At 46.3% G+C, this 16082-nt stretch overlaps 3 protein-coding genes across 3 annotated transcripts; 1 reads left to right on the plus strand and 2 right to left on the minus strand.

Moving 5' to 3' along the window:
• Positions 1-13153: 13153 nt before the first annotated feature.
• On the minus strand, positions 13154-13747 carry LOC110071744 (histone H2B 5). The gene has a single exon (XM_020779392.3). It carries the CDS (start codon positions 13675-13677, stop codon positions 13297-13299), a length of 381 nt encoding a protein of 126 aa, XP_020635051.1. The 5' UTR covers positions 13678-13747; the 3' UTR covers positions 13154-13296.
• Positions 13748-14054: 307 nt separating this feature from the next.
• LOC110071407 (histone H2A type 2-B) lies at positions 14055-14591 on the plus strand. Its single transcript, XM_020779089.3, has one exon. The coding sequence runs from the start codon at positions 14104-14106 to the stop codon at positions 14491-14493; it is 390 nt and encodes a 129-aa protein (XP_020634748.1). The 5' UTR covers positions 14055-14103; the 3' UTR covers positions 14494-14591.
• A 495-nt stretch (positions 14592-15086) lies between these two features.
• On the minus strand, positions 15087-15677 carry LOC110071759 (histone H4). The gene has a single exon (XM_020779405.3). The coding sequence runs from the start codon at positions 15592-15594 to the stop codon at positions 15283-15285; it is 312 nt and encodes a 103-aa protein (XP_020635064.2). The 5' UTR covers positions 15595-15677; the 3' UTR covers positions 15087-15282.
• Between the last annotated feature and the right edge of the window lie 405 nt (positions 15678-16082).

Genomic DNA, 16082 nt, shown 5'->3' on the forward strand with positions numbered 1-16082 from the left:
TGGAAGTTCTTTTGTTCTACTCGGTCTAAATATCCTTTTCCTTTCCAAGATTAAACACAGCAGTCGGTGTGGGTGGGGAGAGCAATTCTGAAAATTTGCTACTGAAAACTGGCTCTGCACAGCATCAATTGGCTAATGCCCATGGTATGGGCAGGGAAAAAAAATCCAACCCAGATATTTCACTTTTGAAAGGAAACCAAGAATGCCTCCCCACCCCACTCCTACCATTAGTAACTTGACTATACATACACAAACAAACACACCATGCTTCCCTCCTTCCAAAAAAAAAAAGAAAGAAAAAAGATGGGCAGGTCTCTTGTGATTGGACAGGTTGGGATGAGGATTCCCAGTGTGGCATAGTAAATAGAGTGATATACTAGGACCTGGGAGAACAGGGTTCGAATCCCTGCTCAGCCATGGAAACTGACAGGATAAGTGGCACTGGTAAAACCACTCTTTAAACATCTCACTCATCTCTCATCTTAGCAGAATTTGGAACAGTTGCCTTTTTAGGGCTGGAAGTCCCTGGCTATGTATGTCAGTGGCTATGCTGGCCACAGGAATCTGGGGATCTCTAATCCAAGGGCATTTTTTGGCTTCTGCTTCCTAGAGCTGTCTTCAAGCGTGACTGCTCCACAGGTTTTACAGCAGTTAACAGAGGGTTTGCTTACCCTCAATGGATGTTCATCTTTGGCCTGACAAGGTTCCCTAGAGGCTGTCTTTCTTATTAAAGCCTCCTGACAACAGTGGGCAGGAGAAGTGAGAGAACCAGACACATGATCTGGAGCTCTTTTTGAGGGAGAAGAGAACATGAACATAACAAATGCATAAATAAAGGATACGTGAGGAAGGGCATGGGGTATGTCATGCATTTCTTTGCTCAGTGGTGCAGTGTGCATAACAGAAAGAGAGAAAGAGAAGACCTTGGGAAAATTACTCTTTTGGATTACAAACTTCAGAATCCTCGGCATGACCAGAAGGCAAATTGCCCTGCTAAGCCGACCAGGGTGTGAAATTGTGGCAAAGTCAAGGGTGGTGCAGGCGAGGCAGAAGAATTTCCCTGAATGCAGGGATGCATTGGGATATGTGTACGCACGTCTTCCTGGTTCTGCTCACGTCGCCCCACGTACTTGCATGGGTAGGTGTCAGGCCACTTACCGTCAGCTGCAGCCTGCAACATTCTTCTTTGCGTGGCTGGGATGATACCCAAATTGCCCACAAAAGCCTGGAGGATCTGGTTTCTGGTTAGGCTATGAGCCGGATTAGTTAATCACAAACACAGCAAATCCCCCTGTGCACTTTCCCACGGCCGAGCCTTTGGGCTCATCCCAGCTTTGCTCCGTAATCTGCAGCACAGACCCCTGATGGAGAAGAAGTAGAAAAGTATCGCACCGTCTGCAAAGGGAAGCTTGGAAAAGAAAGGAGGGCAATGAGAAGAATAGGGGGGGGGCGATCAGAAGCCCAGGGGGAAGGATGCCTTGGATCAAAAGGAAAAGCAAGGGGTAGACCCAGAAGAATATTGCAGGATGATGGGTTTGGTAATAGATTAGACCAATGGCAACCTATTCTAGACCACCAGAGCCTGAGACCCTGTAGATATGTTGGACTACAACTCCCATCCTCCTCCAAAGCAGGTTGGCTAACTCCCCAAGTTACCCCTTCTTTGATACCCATTTCTAAGGACTGTTGCCAATTGCTGACTGGCTGTGGTAGCTGGGAATTCTGGGAACAGTAGTCCCAAGAAGTAGCATTACCCACCTCTGCTGTCATAACCTCACGTTTCTGCTTTACCAGATTTCTGGAAAGCCGTATTTGCTCTTTTGGATCAAACAAGACAGAGAGCAGGATCCAAAGGAGCCACGAGAGAGGGGCAAGGAGGTAAGCAGGGGAGTTTGGGCGGCTACTACTCCATCCATGGTAGAGCCCACACTCACAAGCTTCTTGCTGGCAGTGCTGTTTTGACACCCCTTTCTGCCTTCATCTGCCCTCCCTGATCTTTGATTCCACCTGAAGCAGGATGCCTTCTTCAAGCGGCACATGGCTGGGCTTGCTCTGCCCAGTAAAAACCCTCATCCTTTCATCGAAGGGCAGGCAAGGCAGTGCTCTCTAGATATTTTGAACTATGAGTTCGCACAGCCTCAGTCCGCGTGGCCAATGTTGAAAGCCAATGAGAGTTTCATCCAACACACGATGACAGAACCACCGATTGTCCTCCCCTGAATTGGCTGAAGGAGTTAAAAGAAGAAGAAAAAAAGAAACCCTCTAAACGTTTAAGAGTCAATCAGTTGTCTAAAGAGATCCCTAAAAGCACTGATGGGCAACCGCTGCCCCTCCAGATGTTGTTGGACTACATCTCCCATTAATTCTAGCTAGCAGAACACATGGTAAGGAATCATGGGAGTTGTAGTCTGACACTATTTGGAGGCCAGCGTGTTCTCCCTTGTAACATTAACCTTTAAAAAGGGGGATGAAAGCGTCATCCCTGCTTATTTGCCCTGTGGAACGTGTAGCAAAATGTGGATCATTTCTGAAACAAGGGCTATAAAAACTCCCGCTCCATCTTAGATGGAAGACTGTCCAGTTCTTTCCTTTCACATTGGACGGAAACCTCCCTTCTTAAGATGGCATCCACTCCAACCCACCGGCACAGACATAGACCTTCTTAAAACAGCCCCTGAATGCCCACTGGCTTGATGGGATGTGTGAGGTGAGCCTTTGAACTGACCAAGCTATGACAGCTATCAAGGCACAAGCAGGGAATGTGGGCAGACTCCCCCTCGGAGGAGACGTGCTGGGCCAGGGGCCTGGCCTATTAAAGCCCTTGGCTCTACCCTTCAGCTATGGGTGTCTTGACACCCCACCCCCATTCTGAGAGGTTCGTGGCCACGTTCTTTATCACAGCAGTTGGAAGACAGTTGGATGTCTCTCTAATCACAGAGGGCGGAGAAGGCTTTGCTTCTGAAGATAAGGAACCAAAACCTTTCAGGACCCTTTCAAAGTCTGCAGATGGACGTGCAAGATGGGGGAGACAGAGGGCCTGACACAGATATGTACACAGACAGATACCCAGGAGCCGTGTTTTTGAGGTCAGTTTAGTGAGCCCCTCTGTATTATCACCTCTCCTTTCAATTACATGTCCATATATCTATATATATATTGTTTTCAGGGTCTTATCTACCAAACCCTCCTCGTGTTTACTTCACTATCCTGGTGGAGAAGAGCTCGTTGTGGTTAAAGAAGGGCTGCAAGCAACACAGAGAAGATGTGGGTAAAATGAACTATACAAAATGGCTGCCTGGGAGTGTGTGGCAAGGCCTCATGGAGGACCCCTTAATATAGGGGACCTTCAACGCCAGCTGCACAAAAAGTCCCACAGCAGAACAAACAGAGCTGGAATAGGATTTCCCCTGGAAGATTGCAATTGCTTCTCCTTTTTCTCCTGTGCTAAATGAAGGAGGGTAGACAACTGTAGGAAGGCATTTCAGAGCTAACACAGTGAAGTGGTTGAAGTGAGAGGATCCAGGTGCTTGTCTCCAGTGAGCCATGGAATGTGCTGGGTGATTTGGGGGGCAGAAATTGACAGATTTATCTCAAAAGCTTTGTTCTGAAGATAGATGGGGGAGAAACAGAGTCTTGTACGTATGTCACCCTGAGCTTCTTGAACAAAAGAATGGATGCAAACATAACGGATACTGTAAATGAATAAAAGAATAAGCAATTATAATGCTGTCCTCTGAGAAAATAGTCTGATGGGGCTGAATATAGTGTCACCTCTATTAAAAAGGTCCTGCCCAGGAGACCGTCTCAGTATCCCAGGTCATCTGTTCTGGGTTTCTTAGGGGAATAACAGGATGTTGTGTGGGTAAGAACTGCAACAAGACAATAATACAATGTGGCATCCAAGGTTGCACACGCAGATGCCTCCCCTTACCATGGGATCTCTCTTCCTTCTCCCCCCATCCATGCTCCCAAAACTGTCCTGGAGCAGATGTGAAGGCAGGCTGCAAGGCAAAGAAAAATCTGTGCTATAATGTTTTTAAGAAGAAAAAAAAGAAAGAACGATTCCTCCCAGAAGGACGAGGAGGGGGGGGGCATGGAGGTTTTGTTGCAATTTTTTGTTGTCTTTCTTTTTTCTTTCCCTTTAAAGGGGAGGTAGGCCAAGTATCCATATATCTATGTGACCTACTTTGCCCAATCCAGCCTGCTCTAATTGAGCCATCTAGCCAAGCCCTAAGTCAAGGCTGGGCAACATACATGGTCTTCCGAGATGTTGTTGGACAACAACTCTCACCATCTCCAGGTAACATCACCAATGGCAAGGGATGAGAGAAGTTTTGTTCTGACCACATGCGAAGGGCCATTGGTCGCCACTCCCGATCAAAGCACTCTCCTTGTTCTGAAATGCGGTGGAAGGACTTTGTAGGTCTTGTTCAGAAGTTACAAATTACACCTGCCCCCCTCCCCTGATGCTTTGCCAATGGTCTGCTTCAGGTCACTCAGCTTCTTTCCACCCCCTCCCCCGTTGCCTCTGAATGGTCTCCCCAACATTGATGCAGCTCCTGTTCTATCCTAAATTAAAAGCTGCTAAAGGCTCCAGGGGATGCCCCAGAAAGAAAGCGAACCACCAAAAGGCTTCTACAAGGCCTTGCAGTCATGCCAGCTTTTTGGGAAGGGGTGGCACCCCCTGCAACTAAGTGCAATAAGATTAGCAGCTGACACTTCCCCATTTTCTAAATCGAGCCCTGCGGGGAGGTGAAAAAGAGATAAAAGCTCTTCCCAACCCTGTCATTTATGCTTGGGGAGGAGGAGGGATGCCAGGAGAGGTTGCTTGCTTGACCTCCCCCGCCCCGCCCCATGCCCGCTCAAACCCTCTCCTCTTCCTCCATCCTAAGGAGAAACCAAAGTAGGAAAGCTTCATCCTTTTGGCCAATATGACAGCCTACATGTAAGTTGCTTGGATGTCCTCTCCTCTCCTCTCCTCTCCGGTTCTGGAGATGACGTGCTGGCTTTGGGCCAAAATCCTAAACTCAGAGTCAAGATGATTTGTCCAAATGCATCTCACCAAGCACAAGATGAACCATTAGAAAGAAGATCTGCAGCTAGAGTAGAATGAGGGACCAACAAGGTCAGGGGGGACAGATCCAGTATGATGTAGGTTCCCAAGGGGGAGACCCCTTTTGACCCTATGTGGTGAGGACTCTTCCACAAAAAAATGCATCTAAAAATGGGGAAGCTGCATTCCATCAGAAGCTAAAAGAACACAAATACCATCATTGCAACCAATAGCCTTATTGGCTGAGTCTGATGGAGGCTGGAGTCCACGGCCTGCTGGAAGGCTACGGGTCCTTCAGCTTGCCTTAATCTGTCCTCTTCTCCTGCTCTCCTGCCCTGAGTGTCAGAAGCACCAAGAGGAAGGTGTGAGTTGGACACCTTTCCCCCTCCCACCAAAATCCCCTTTGTTCCCATGCCTTTAACAGCTGCTTGATCTGAATGACATTGGAGAGGACTATCTCCATCTATTAAGGAACATCACCTCTTAATCTGCACAGAACTAGCTGCTTTGAAAGACCACAAAAATGGCTGGTTAAGAGGGTTGGCCCTACTGCTAGGACAATTCAGGCAGCTGCCTCTGTTGGGGTGATGTCGGGAAATGGCCAATGGCACTGCTCTTCTTTCTCCAATAGCCCCACCACAGCTGCCTCACCCTTTCCTCTCCCCCCTTGAATCTAACCCTGTGGTGGTTTCCATAACAACGGCCTTGCCACTCTCCCCAACACCAGCCCTCTCATTGCCATGGTCATTTCTCCCTGCTTGCCCACGTCTTCTGAGGCCCCTCCCTATGCAGAAGCCATGGCCCTTCCCCTTGAGAACACAGCCATCTTCCCTCAGAGTCATTACTTTTCTGAAGCAGGCATGAGTTACCTCCAGCTGTTCTTCACAAGGAGGGTCCTCAGAGTCACTGGGCAGATAGAGAGGTTGGGGAATGCAAAGTGGTGGTGGTGGTGGTGGTGGTGGTGGTGACACCCGTAGGTGGCCGCGCTGGGACTGGGGAGATAGGGGGTAGGAAGTAGCTATAGGAAAGGTGAGACAGGTAGCCGTGGCTGCAGCCCCCATGGTTCTCCTCCTGCCTCAGGTGACTGGTGGGCTTGGGCAGATCCTGCTAAATGAAGGAAAAAGAAAGGTGGCATGGCAACCTTTAGAGGGTGCGTTGGTCACTCTGTCTCACATGTCTTAGTGGGCCTTCACCAACTGCCCAGACTATGTACCGACTATGAGGAGAGAGGTGCTCTAGCCCTGCTGCAGGTTGGTTTTCTGCTCCTTTGCTCAGGAAACGGCTCAGTGGTCACGAGGCAGTGGTGGCTGGTCCATTGGCACACTCAGGGCACTGCCTCACTTATGGGATCAGGCTATGCCCGGGAAGCCCAATCCTGAACCTCTCCTTATCAGAGGCAGGGAGTTAAGGGGCTCTCGTACCTCTCCTGCTGTCTTCTCAACCTCATGGCACTCAATGGGTTGGGGGGCCAGGAGAGGGAAGCCGCAGGGGGCAGCAGTGGGTGGTCATTCCAGCTCCAGCCACCTTCAGCTGCTGTGCCTTTTGTCCCACCAGCTACAGTCGGCAACAGTTGCCACAGCCACTGGGGAAAACGTCTGTCAAGGCCATGGGAAATGAAGGAACCAAAGGGGACGCAGAGCCTGTCACTATGTGATGCTCCTGGATGAGGAGGTGGAAGAAGCATGGCTTGATTTTTGCCAAGACCACCCACCCTTGAGAGGGTTGGGGTTGCTGAGGGGTGATGCCAACTTTGACAGTTCAGTTGTGCCTCGCTAGACAATGATAACCTGTTCCACTGAAATCGCTGTTTGGCGAAATCGTTGTCTAGTGAAAAGCATTTCCCCATTGGAATGCATTGAAACCTGTTTAATGAGTTCCAATGGGGAAGAATCGTCGTTGTCTAGCAAAGATCGGCCATAGGAAAGCCGCTTTGCGAACCGCCGATCAGCTGTTTTAATCGCTGTCTTGCGAACCTTAGGTCCTGAAAACATCTGTTTTGAGAGCGCGGAGGGAGCTGTCAAAATCTTTGTCTAGCGAAAGTCGGTTTGTGAAGCAGGGACCAAAAACTGTCCAGCAAAATTCGCCCATAGGAATCACTGTTTTGCGAATCACTATAGCGATCGCAAAAAGTCAATGTCTAGTGAAAAAACTGTCATGCTGGTTAACTGTCTAGCAAGACACCACTGTTCTCTGAATTGTACATCAGCTCAGCTTCCCTTGTCATTGAGCTATGGACACTCTGCAATCCTGTTCAAGCACGGACCCTCGGATGCTGAGGATTGAATTCAATGTCCCACATCCTGTTGTTTAGGGTACTAAATTGTAGTTAGATCAGGCCCATTTGAATCTATGGAACATAAGCAGGAGCTGACTCACCAAATCCCCACACAGTCAATGGGCCTACTCTAATGCATTTTACTTTGCTGAGCAACAGGAGTTTGGCCTCCAGCCTGAAAAAACTAAGATTGAAAAACACAAAGGTAAGTTTTAACGTCTGGTGCTGATACCAAGACGAGGCTTGAAAATGTGTGATTGTTGTCTAGGAGAAGTTCGAAAGCTATGTAGCGAGAATGGAGCAGAGCCTGGAAATGTTGGTTTTTAATCTATGGTGCCAGCATCAGATCTCCCACCCAGCTTGGGAAAGATGATTTCCCCCAAGCTTTGAAACTCAGATCTCCCACTAAACCTGGGGAGAAAGTATCAACACTCTATACAGCCGTGTTCTTCAACCCAAGTTCCAGAAATATATTTATGCAAATCTGCAGGATGCACACAGGTAGCTCACTTCTGGGCCCACAGTTTGGGTTGCTTTAATTCACAATTGTTATGCTCCAAGTATGTGCCCAATTCTGTGGAGATATGGCGAGATGGTGCTAAAGCCTTTGGGAGAAATAAATTGGCCATGTATTTAAAAGCATTGATCTGGAGACCTGAGTGCGACCGGATGATTTCAATGACTCCTGCAGGACAAGGATAAGTGGCCAGAACATTTGTTGCTGTAAAAGTGTTTGGTTTCTCAGATTGTTTCAATATTTGCCCCCTGTATACATTTGATGTAATAATTTTGTTACTTTGTTACTAACTCAATAGTTTGTTACAAACAAGAGTAATATACCACGTTCTCTCTAGGTTTTTGCACCTACTGGAAGCATGGGTTTCCCACCAGCACCACAGGCTAAGTTTGTTATTGGGTGTGTGTAGAGTTTTCTATGCTTCCGGTGCTGTTTTCTGGACGGATTCCTCGCTTACCGAGGCAGCGAAAATGACCGCCCCTATGGAGGATCTTCGCTGAACTGTGAGTTTTTGCCCCATAGGAACGCATTAAACAGGGTTTAATGCGTTCCTATGGGGTTTTTCTTTCCGTTTAGCGATGTTTCCGCATAGCGATATTAATCCTGGAACGGATTAACATCGCTGTGCGAGGCACCACTGTACTTTCTATGTCACAAGAATCTCCCAATTTGAGGCTTTTAATTAGGATGCTGTTACATTAGGGGGGAAAATCCTTCAGGAAACAAGCTATTGAAGGTGAGTGGATTTTTAGCAAATATTTAAAATACTCCCACCCCCGCAGATCAACATTTTTGGAGAAGTGGTTTTTAAAAGTTTAATAAGACTCCAGATGAACTACAACCAACCACAACTCAAATGGAGTAAACTTTTGCCCTGCCTGGAAAGAGCACCTAAGTAAGTTCTGGAGTAACTTTTTAAAAAATTCAGAAGGGGCACACTGCCCTCTGGTGGCCAGACAGCCAATATGCATACGTGGGATTGGTGTCCTCCACGTCTCTTCTTGGGCTGATCTCTTGGGCTTTTCTGACTCCAATAAATGAACAGTGGTTGAAACCCAGTAGTAAGTCAAAACTAGAATAAGCCCACAGAGGGGATTTGGTGAATCAACACTATATAAATTCTATTGATTCAATGGGGTTACTCCAATTGCGACTTCCTGGTGGATTTCAATCAATTTTAATCTTAATTCCCTGAAAAACAAAGTGTTTGTTTTTTAGTTTATTGCTTTATTTGGCTAAATGCAAGGTGCCAGATCCAATCCTTCCTCCCCTCCCCATTCAGCAGATCAAAAGACCAATGATGATTCATATTCCAGTAACATTTTGACCAGGATAAAATAAAGAGAAGGTGGAAAGAGTGAACTGAAGACTTTACACAGAAGATATAAAAGGATGACAGATTCCTTTGAAGAGGAATCCTTTGATGAAGAATCTGCAGTTATAGAAAGTGAAGTGAAAGTTGCTCTGGAAGCACTGGGAAGAAATAAATTATCAGGGGTAGATAGAATGCCAATAGAACTATTTCAAGCCACAGAGATGGAATCTGTCAAAAAAAAAATGCCAGAAAATTTGGAAAACAGAACAATGCTCCCTGCCACACACTGGAAATGTTCAATATATATTTCAATTTCCAAGATGTCAAGGAGTGCAGTAAACATAGTGCCATTGCTTTAATTTGCCATGCAAGCAAAGTGATGCTCAAGGTGCTGCAACAAAGGCGTTTATCTTATGAAGAGCAAGAAATGCTTCATGTTGAAGATGGATTGCAAAAAGTTTGCTGGTTACTAAAGCACACCAAAAAAAATTTCAGGAAAGAAAAATCAGTCTGTGCTTTATAGACCACCTACAGCAAAGCCTTTGACTGTGTGGATCACAAATAACTAAAGATTGTTGGAAAGAAATGGGTGTACCTCAGCACTTGATGGTCTGGATACATAGCTTGAATCGGGGACCAGAAGTTAGTGTTAGTACAGAATATAGAGACAGAATGGGTTTCATTGTTAGAGAAATCAGACAAGGATGCATTTTATTCCCCTTATCTGTTCAGTTCATATGACGAACATAAGACACAGAAAGCTGTACTAGATTCAGACAAATGAGGAATGAAATTTGTGGAAGAAACATCAATAAGATATTCAGATGACACAATCTGGCAAAAAGTAGCAATGACTTGAAACAACTTCTAACGAAAAATGTTTCAAGCTATTGCTGATTTCTGCCTGCCCTTTACAATTCTAAATGTGTCTTCCATCATCTACTAGGGTTTTCTTTTCTTTTTACTACAGGAATTGCCTTTTTGCATTCTTCTCTAATCTTGGGTTTTAATCTTGGGTTTTAATCTGGTTCACAGTCAATTGAGTTTAGCAATGCAAATCTGTTCCTTATGTGGAGTTTAAATTAATCAGGAATGTTGTTTTGGCACTTCAATTCTTTTAGTGCTCTTTTTCAGCTTTACTCTAATGTTTATATTAGCATTTCATGATCAGTCTCATAATCATCTACTGGTTTTGCTTTGGATGAGAGAATTCAGCTTCTCCATCTCATGCTTCTAATTATGCAAGTGATTTGATTTCTATATTGAGTATCTGGTGATGTCCACCTGTACAGCCATCTGTTTAGTTGCATTTGCAACGAACAGATTACTGGCTTCACACAACGCTATGAATCATTCTCCTGCATCTTGTCTCAGTATTAGAGCAACTCCATTTCTTCCAGTTTGTCATTTCCACTTTGTTGTTCTTTGAGAATATCCCACTCTCATTCACTTTAGTTCACTGTTTAGTTCACTGACACCAAGCACTGAGATGTTTATACATTCCACTTCTTGGTTTATGGTTTTCAGGTTATTCATAATTTTCTGGTTCCATGTTCCAATTGTGTTACGCAGCATCTGACATTCCTTTCACCTCTGTGCCCATCAGCCACTTCTTAAACCTTTTGGCTTTAAGAAGTTAGTTAAAACAGAATCGTTTAAAACTGCTTTTTATTAGTGCCTGCAACTTGTGATATCCAGTGTCATTTAAAACTGTTTGTCAAAAGACAGATTTAGCTAGTTCAGTGGCTGTATCAATAGACTGATTTTTATTGTATCTATAAATTCTACAACATTATTCTTTATTGTTTATATGCTCATGCTGTGAACCACCCAGAGAGTGCATCTTAGTCAGTCAGTCAGTCAGTCAGTCAGTCAGTCAGTCAGTCAAATAAATAAATAAATAAATAAATAAATAAATAAATAAATAAATAAATAAATAAATAAAGAAAGAAAGAAAGAAAGAAAGAAAGAAAGAAAGAAAGAAAGAAAGAAAGAAAGAAAGAAAGAAAGAAAGAAAGTTGAGTCATTAGTGGCAGAACTGTATGTACGTATTCTGTGTTCTTCTTCAGTAACTGACAAGAGTGCTTTCTCATCATGGTGAAGGGGTCTGAGTTTGTCAGTAAAGCTGAGAACAATGCTGTCAGGAGGCCAGATTCCCTTATGAGCCTGGACTCCTAGCAGGGTCACCCAAAGTGCAATGGTCACAGCTGAGACACCGGACTAAGAGGCATTCATCCTCTTCAAGGCAGCAGCGCTAGCTGAAGGTAACACTGGTGGAGGGGTCAATGGTGGTGACACGGAAGCTAATACTGCACAGAAGGCAATGGTAAACCTCATACCATGAAAGCCCTATGGTGAAACAGTCCAAAATGAAACCAAATTGACTACCAGTTGCTAAATAAACACTTGGGTAAATCCCAGTGATGCGGCAGGTCTCCCTGAGGTGGGACCAGCAGCTGGCTTTACACCCTTGTTTCTAAACCATATGTGATGCCTGGACTCTTCCCAAGTTCCTTTATATTGTGCTTCCTCCGAGGAAGGCAATGGGAAAGAATTTTAGAATTGGGCAGAGCCTCCAGTATGGACGGTCCCCATCCGCTTCCCCCAATCTGGTGCTCTGCAGCTGCACTGGGCCACTCTTCCTCGACGCCCTCAGTGAATGAGTTTCAACAAAACAAAAGTAAAGCAAAAAAAAGAGAAGATGTTGTGGCATCTTCAAAACAAACTTTTGGTTAGGTTGGGCAAAAACTGAAAGGGGGGGGAAATAAAAAATAAAAATAAACCTTGTGGCACCTGGTGGACTGTTACATTTTAATGTGAGCTTCCATAGTCTTTTTCCTTTTTTATTATCTTATCCTTTGGTTCTTGCCTGATATGTTTGTACAGACTAACACCGCCACCTCTTCTAAAACTACTGCTATACTGTACAGTAGTTTAACAGCAACGCTGCGATCTTCTGCATTGGCTCAGCATGCCCAAGAGAGGGCAGTAGTTCTGCGAAGGACGTAGGATCCCCGGCCGCTAAATGCAGAATGCCCCTACATCCTTGGTGTATGTGAGACACTGGGGGTCCCGTTCCTAAGAAACATTTCTTACGATTTCTTCCTCTCTCTCTTTCACTCTCCTGTTGGCATTTTGGAAGGTTGCGGGGGACGCTGAACGGCATCTGGCGCTGCTCTGCCCGTCCTTTCCAGAGGCTGTGAAATAACTAACCAACTACATACAGAATCCCGTTCGGACTCTGCCTTGTTCTCAACGAGGCACGATTTTATAGAGCGAGTGAGCTGAAACCAGAGGACCCGAGCTTTTGCCACGTTTTTTTCCCTGCTACGCGATCACTTCTCCAAACATTAATAGGAGCCCAATACTTATAATAATAATAATGACGCGCCATCAAGTTGATTCGAACATATGGTGACCCATCTCAGGGTGCTCTAAGCGCGGAGTACTCAAACGTGGTTTATGATTCTTTCTTCTGGGGGCAACTGGGGCAGTGCATTTTGCCCCAAACCTACGCCAGCGGGTTTTACCCCCCCCCCCAGAGGCACCAGGCAGAATCGAGCTCCCACCTCTTCTGCCAGATGCCGAACTCCGTGTGTCCTTTGGTCTGTTCCGTAAAAGGAGGCGATTTGCGGAAGTGTCTTAAATAACTAATTAATGACACGAAAATGCTGATGATTTGGGACTGGTTTAGCGGCGGCAGAAACAAGATTTTATTGGTTCCTATTTTAACCGGGACTCCCTGTTCCCCCGATTCTGGGCATAGGGGGAAAAAATCATTAGCAAACCATCGAACCGGAAGGAGACTGAATCGTGCCTTGTGTAAAATGCCCCAAACTACAGAACAGGTGTGTATTGATTTATGGAAGTCCAATGCAAAACCGAGAACATCATTTTTAACCCTCACTTTGACAAGTTGCTGCATTAACGGAGAAACTTCCAGACACTGCACCAACTTGGGAGAATACACACATTTAATTATCTTTAATTGCAAAAAAAAAAAAAAAAAACCCAACAATCCACTTGCCAATCAGACACAGGCTTCCACAGTGACTGGAACTCTTTCATGAGAAAGTGGGTGGCTCTGAAAAGAGCCTTTGGGTTCATTGGTGCCTCCGGCAGCGGGGACAGGCAGCTTACTTGGAGCTGGTGTATTTGGTGACGGCCTTGGTGCCCTCCGAGACGGCGTGCTTGGCCAGCTCGCCGGGCAGCAGGAGGCGCACGGCGGTCTGGATCTCCCGGGAGGTGATGGTGGAGCGCTTGTTGTAGTGAGCCAGGCGGGAGGCCTCCCCTGCAATGCGCTCGAAGATGTCGTTCACGAAGGAGTTCATGATGCTCATGGCCTTCGAGGAGATGCCCGTGTCCGGGTGGACCTGCTTCAGCACCTTGTACACGTAGATGGAGTAGCTCTCCTTCCGGCTCTTGCGGCGCTTCTTGTCCCCCTTCTTCTGGGTCTTGGTCACCGCTTTCTTGGAGCCCTTCTTCGGCGCAGGAGCAGACTTGGCAGGCTCAGGCATTTTGAAGGCAAAACCACTACAGTACTTCCCCCTTTATCGAAATGATAGGAAGCCAAGTATGAAAGGAGCTAACTCATCGCACCCCTCTATTTATAGTCTCCCTATGCAAATGAAGGGTTCCAAAGCGCCACGTTTCTATTGGTCAAGGCAACTCTTAGTACCGTTGCTCCTGCGCACTCACATGCAAATAAGAGTTCTGTAATCCTCAGGTTCCTATTGGATAGAAGCACCTAGTGGCGCTCTAGATTGGCCTCCCTTGGAACATGCCTTCTTATTGGTTCCGAAATGCTGTTACCTGATTTGGCCAATCAGCAATGGCGCTTCCTTACGCAAGGAGGGGATAAAAGGCGTCGTTTGCTCTCTCATTCTCTAAATTGCTATTTTATTTGTCCGGGTGTGCTTGAGCGGAGGAGCGTCCGTGTCGCCATGTCTGGTCGTGGCAAGCAGGGGGGCAAGGCGAGAGCGAAGGCGAAGTCTCGCTCTTCTCGAGCTGGCCTGCAGTTCCCTGTCGGCCGCGTTCATCGCTTGCTGCGGAAGGGCAACTATGCCGAGCGGGTGGGCGCTGGAGCCCCCGTTTACCTGGCGGCGGTGTTGGAATACCTTACAGCTGAAATCTTGGAGTTAGCTGGGAATGCGGCTCGGGATAATAAGAAAACTAGAATCATCCCTCGCCATTTACAGCTGGCCGTCCGTAACGATGAGGAGCTGAACAAGCTGCTAGGAGGAGTTACGATTGCCCAGGGTGGAGTCTTGCCTAACATCCAGGCTGTGCTCCTGCCTAAGAAGACGGAGAGCCACAAGCCCAAAGGCAAATAAATGGTTTTCTGCTTTAATAATAAAAAAGATATCCGCGTAACACAAAAGGCTCTTTTAAGAGCCACCCACCTTTTCAATAAAAAGAGCTGACGCTTAAATGAGAGTACATTGAACCTTACTAATTTATTGGGAGCCATTGTAATCTAGGTACCCAATGGCATAGGTAGAGTGATGCGCTAGGAGTGGAGAGGCAAAGGTTCGAATTCCCACTTGGTCACAAATTCACTGGGGGAGTGGAACTGATAAAACAGCTTGGTAAATATCTCGCCTTGAAACCTCTAATTACATTTCGGGTATTGCTCTAGCAGTCTTACAGAAGCATGACTTGAATTCAAATCCCTGATCAGCCATAGAAACTTGGTGGAGTGACAGTGCCAAAGGATTCCTTTAATATTTACTGGTTCCCAGCCATGGGTAACCCAGGTATTCTTTGACTGCAATTCCCAAAAGCCTTTAGCTGTGCTTGTCAGGATTTTTGGGAGTTGCAGTCCAAAAACACTTCCGTTACCCAAAGGTGAGAACCATTGCTCTATCGCGGTGAACCAGAATGGACTTAACAGCTAACAAGCCCCAAACCATGAACTTGATGATAGTTTCTTAACATGATACATTTTATACGTGGATACAGAAATAGGCCAGGCTTCTTTCCTGCCACTTTGTTACAAAGAAACATGCCACACTTCTGTAACTTTGTAAAGTTGCAAATTCAGCCCTTTGTTGAAAAGATAGGTGGCCCTGAAAAGGGCCTTTGGATAATGTTTACGTATATAGATGTTTCCAAATTGAATTTTAGCCACCAAATCCGTACAGGGTGCGCCCTTGGCGCTTCAAGGCATAAACCACGTCCATGGCGGTGACCGTCTTCCTTTTTGCGTGCTCGGTGTAAGTCACGGCATCCCTAATGACATTCTCAAGGAAGACCTTCAGCACCCCGCGGGTCTCCTCGTAGATCAAGCCCGAGATACGCTTGACGCCTCCGCGACGAGCTAAGCGGCGAATAGCCGGCTTCGTAATGCCTTGGATGTTATCTCGCAGCACTTTCCGGTGGCGCTTAGCACCCCCTTTGCCGAGACCTTTCCCACCTTTACCACGTCCAGACATCGCTACTAACCAAGCCGAGCCAAGTCAGCGCAACTAAAGGTACCCCTTCGCTTGTCTGTCCTTATAGTGTCTCGTGGCCGACCAGAACGAAAACTAGGCAAGTAACGCAAAATTCCTGGTAGGGGCGGGGCTAGTGTGCGCCTCACATCCTGTTACAAAGCGATAAGACGATCTTACCGCCCTTTCTCCAATAAGAAGCAGCGATATTTCAAAACAGCCAATGCCGAATCAGTTACTGTAATTTAGTTGTTAGAAGCGTTGGCGCCTTTCCCATTCCATGAATAAAGAATTCTTTTTCAATGAGCTTTATGGCAAGATTTCCTCTTTTCCCAGCGCCTGGATTATGCAGGGACTGAGCACGATCAAGCTGGCTTCGTTCTAAAATTGTAACGGAATTAAACACTTTGGGGGAAGTAATGAAACAGTAGCAACATTTCCTCTGTTAGTAAACCCTAGGGGATGTCAAAGTGGGAGAAAGATGCTTCAGT

This window comes from Pogona vitticeps, chromosome 2 (assembly GCF_051106095.1).
Source record: "Pogona vitticeps strain Pit_001003342236 chromosome 2, PviZW2.1, whole genome shotgun sequence".
NCBI classification, from domain to species: domain Eukaryota; kingdom Metazoa; phylum Chordata; class Lepidosauria; order Squamata; family Agamidae; genus Pogona; species Pogona vitticeps.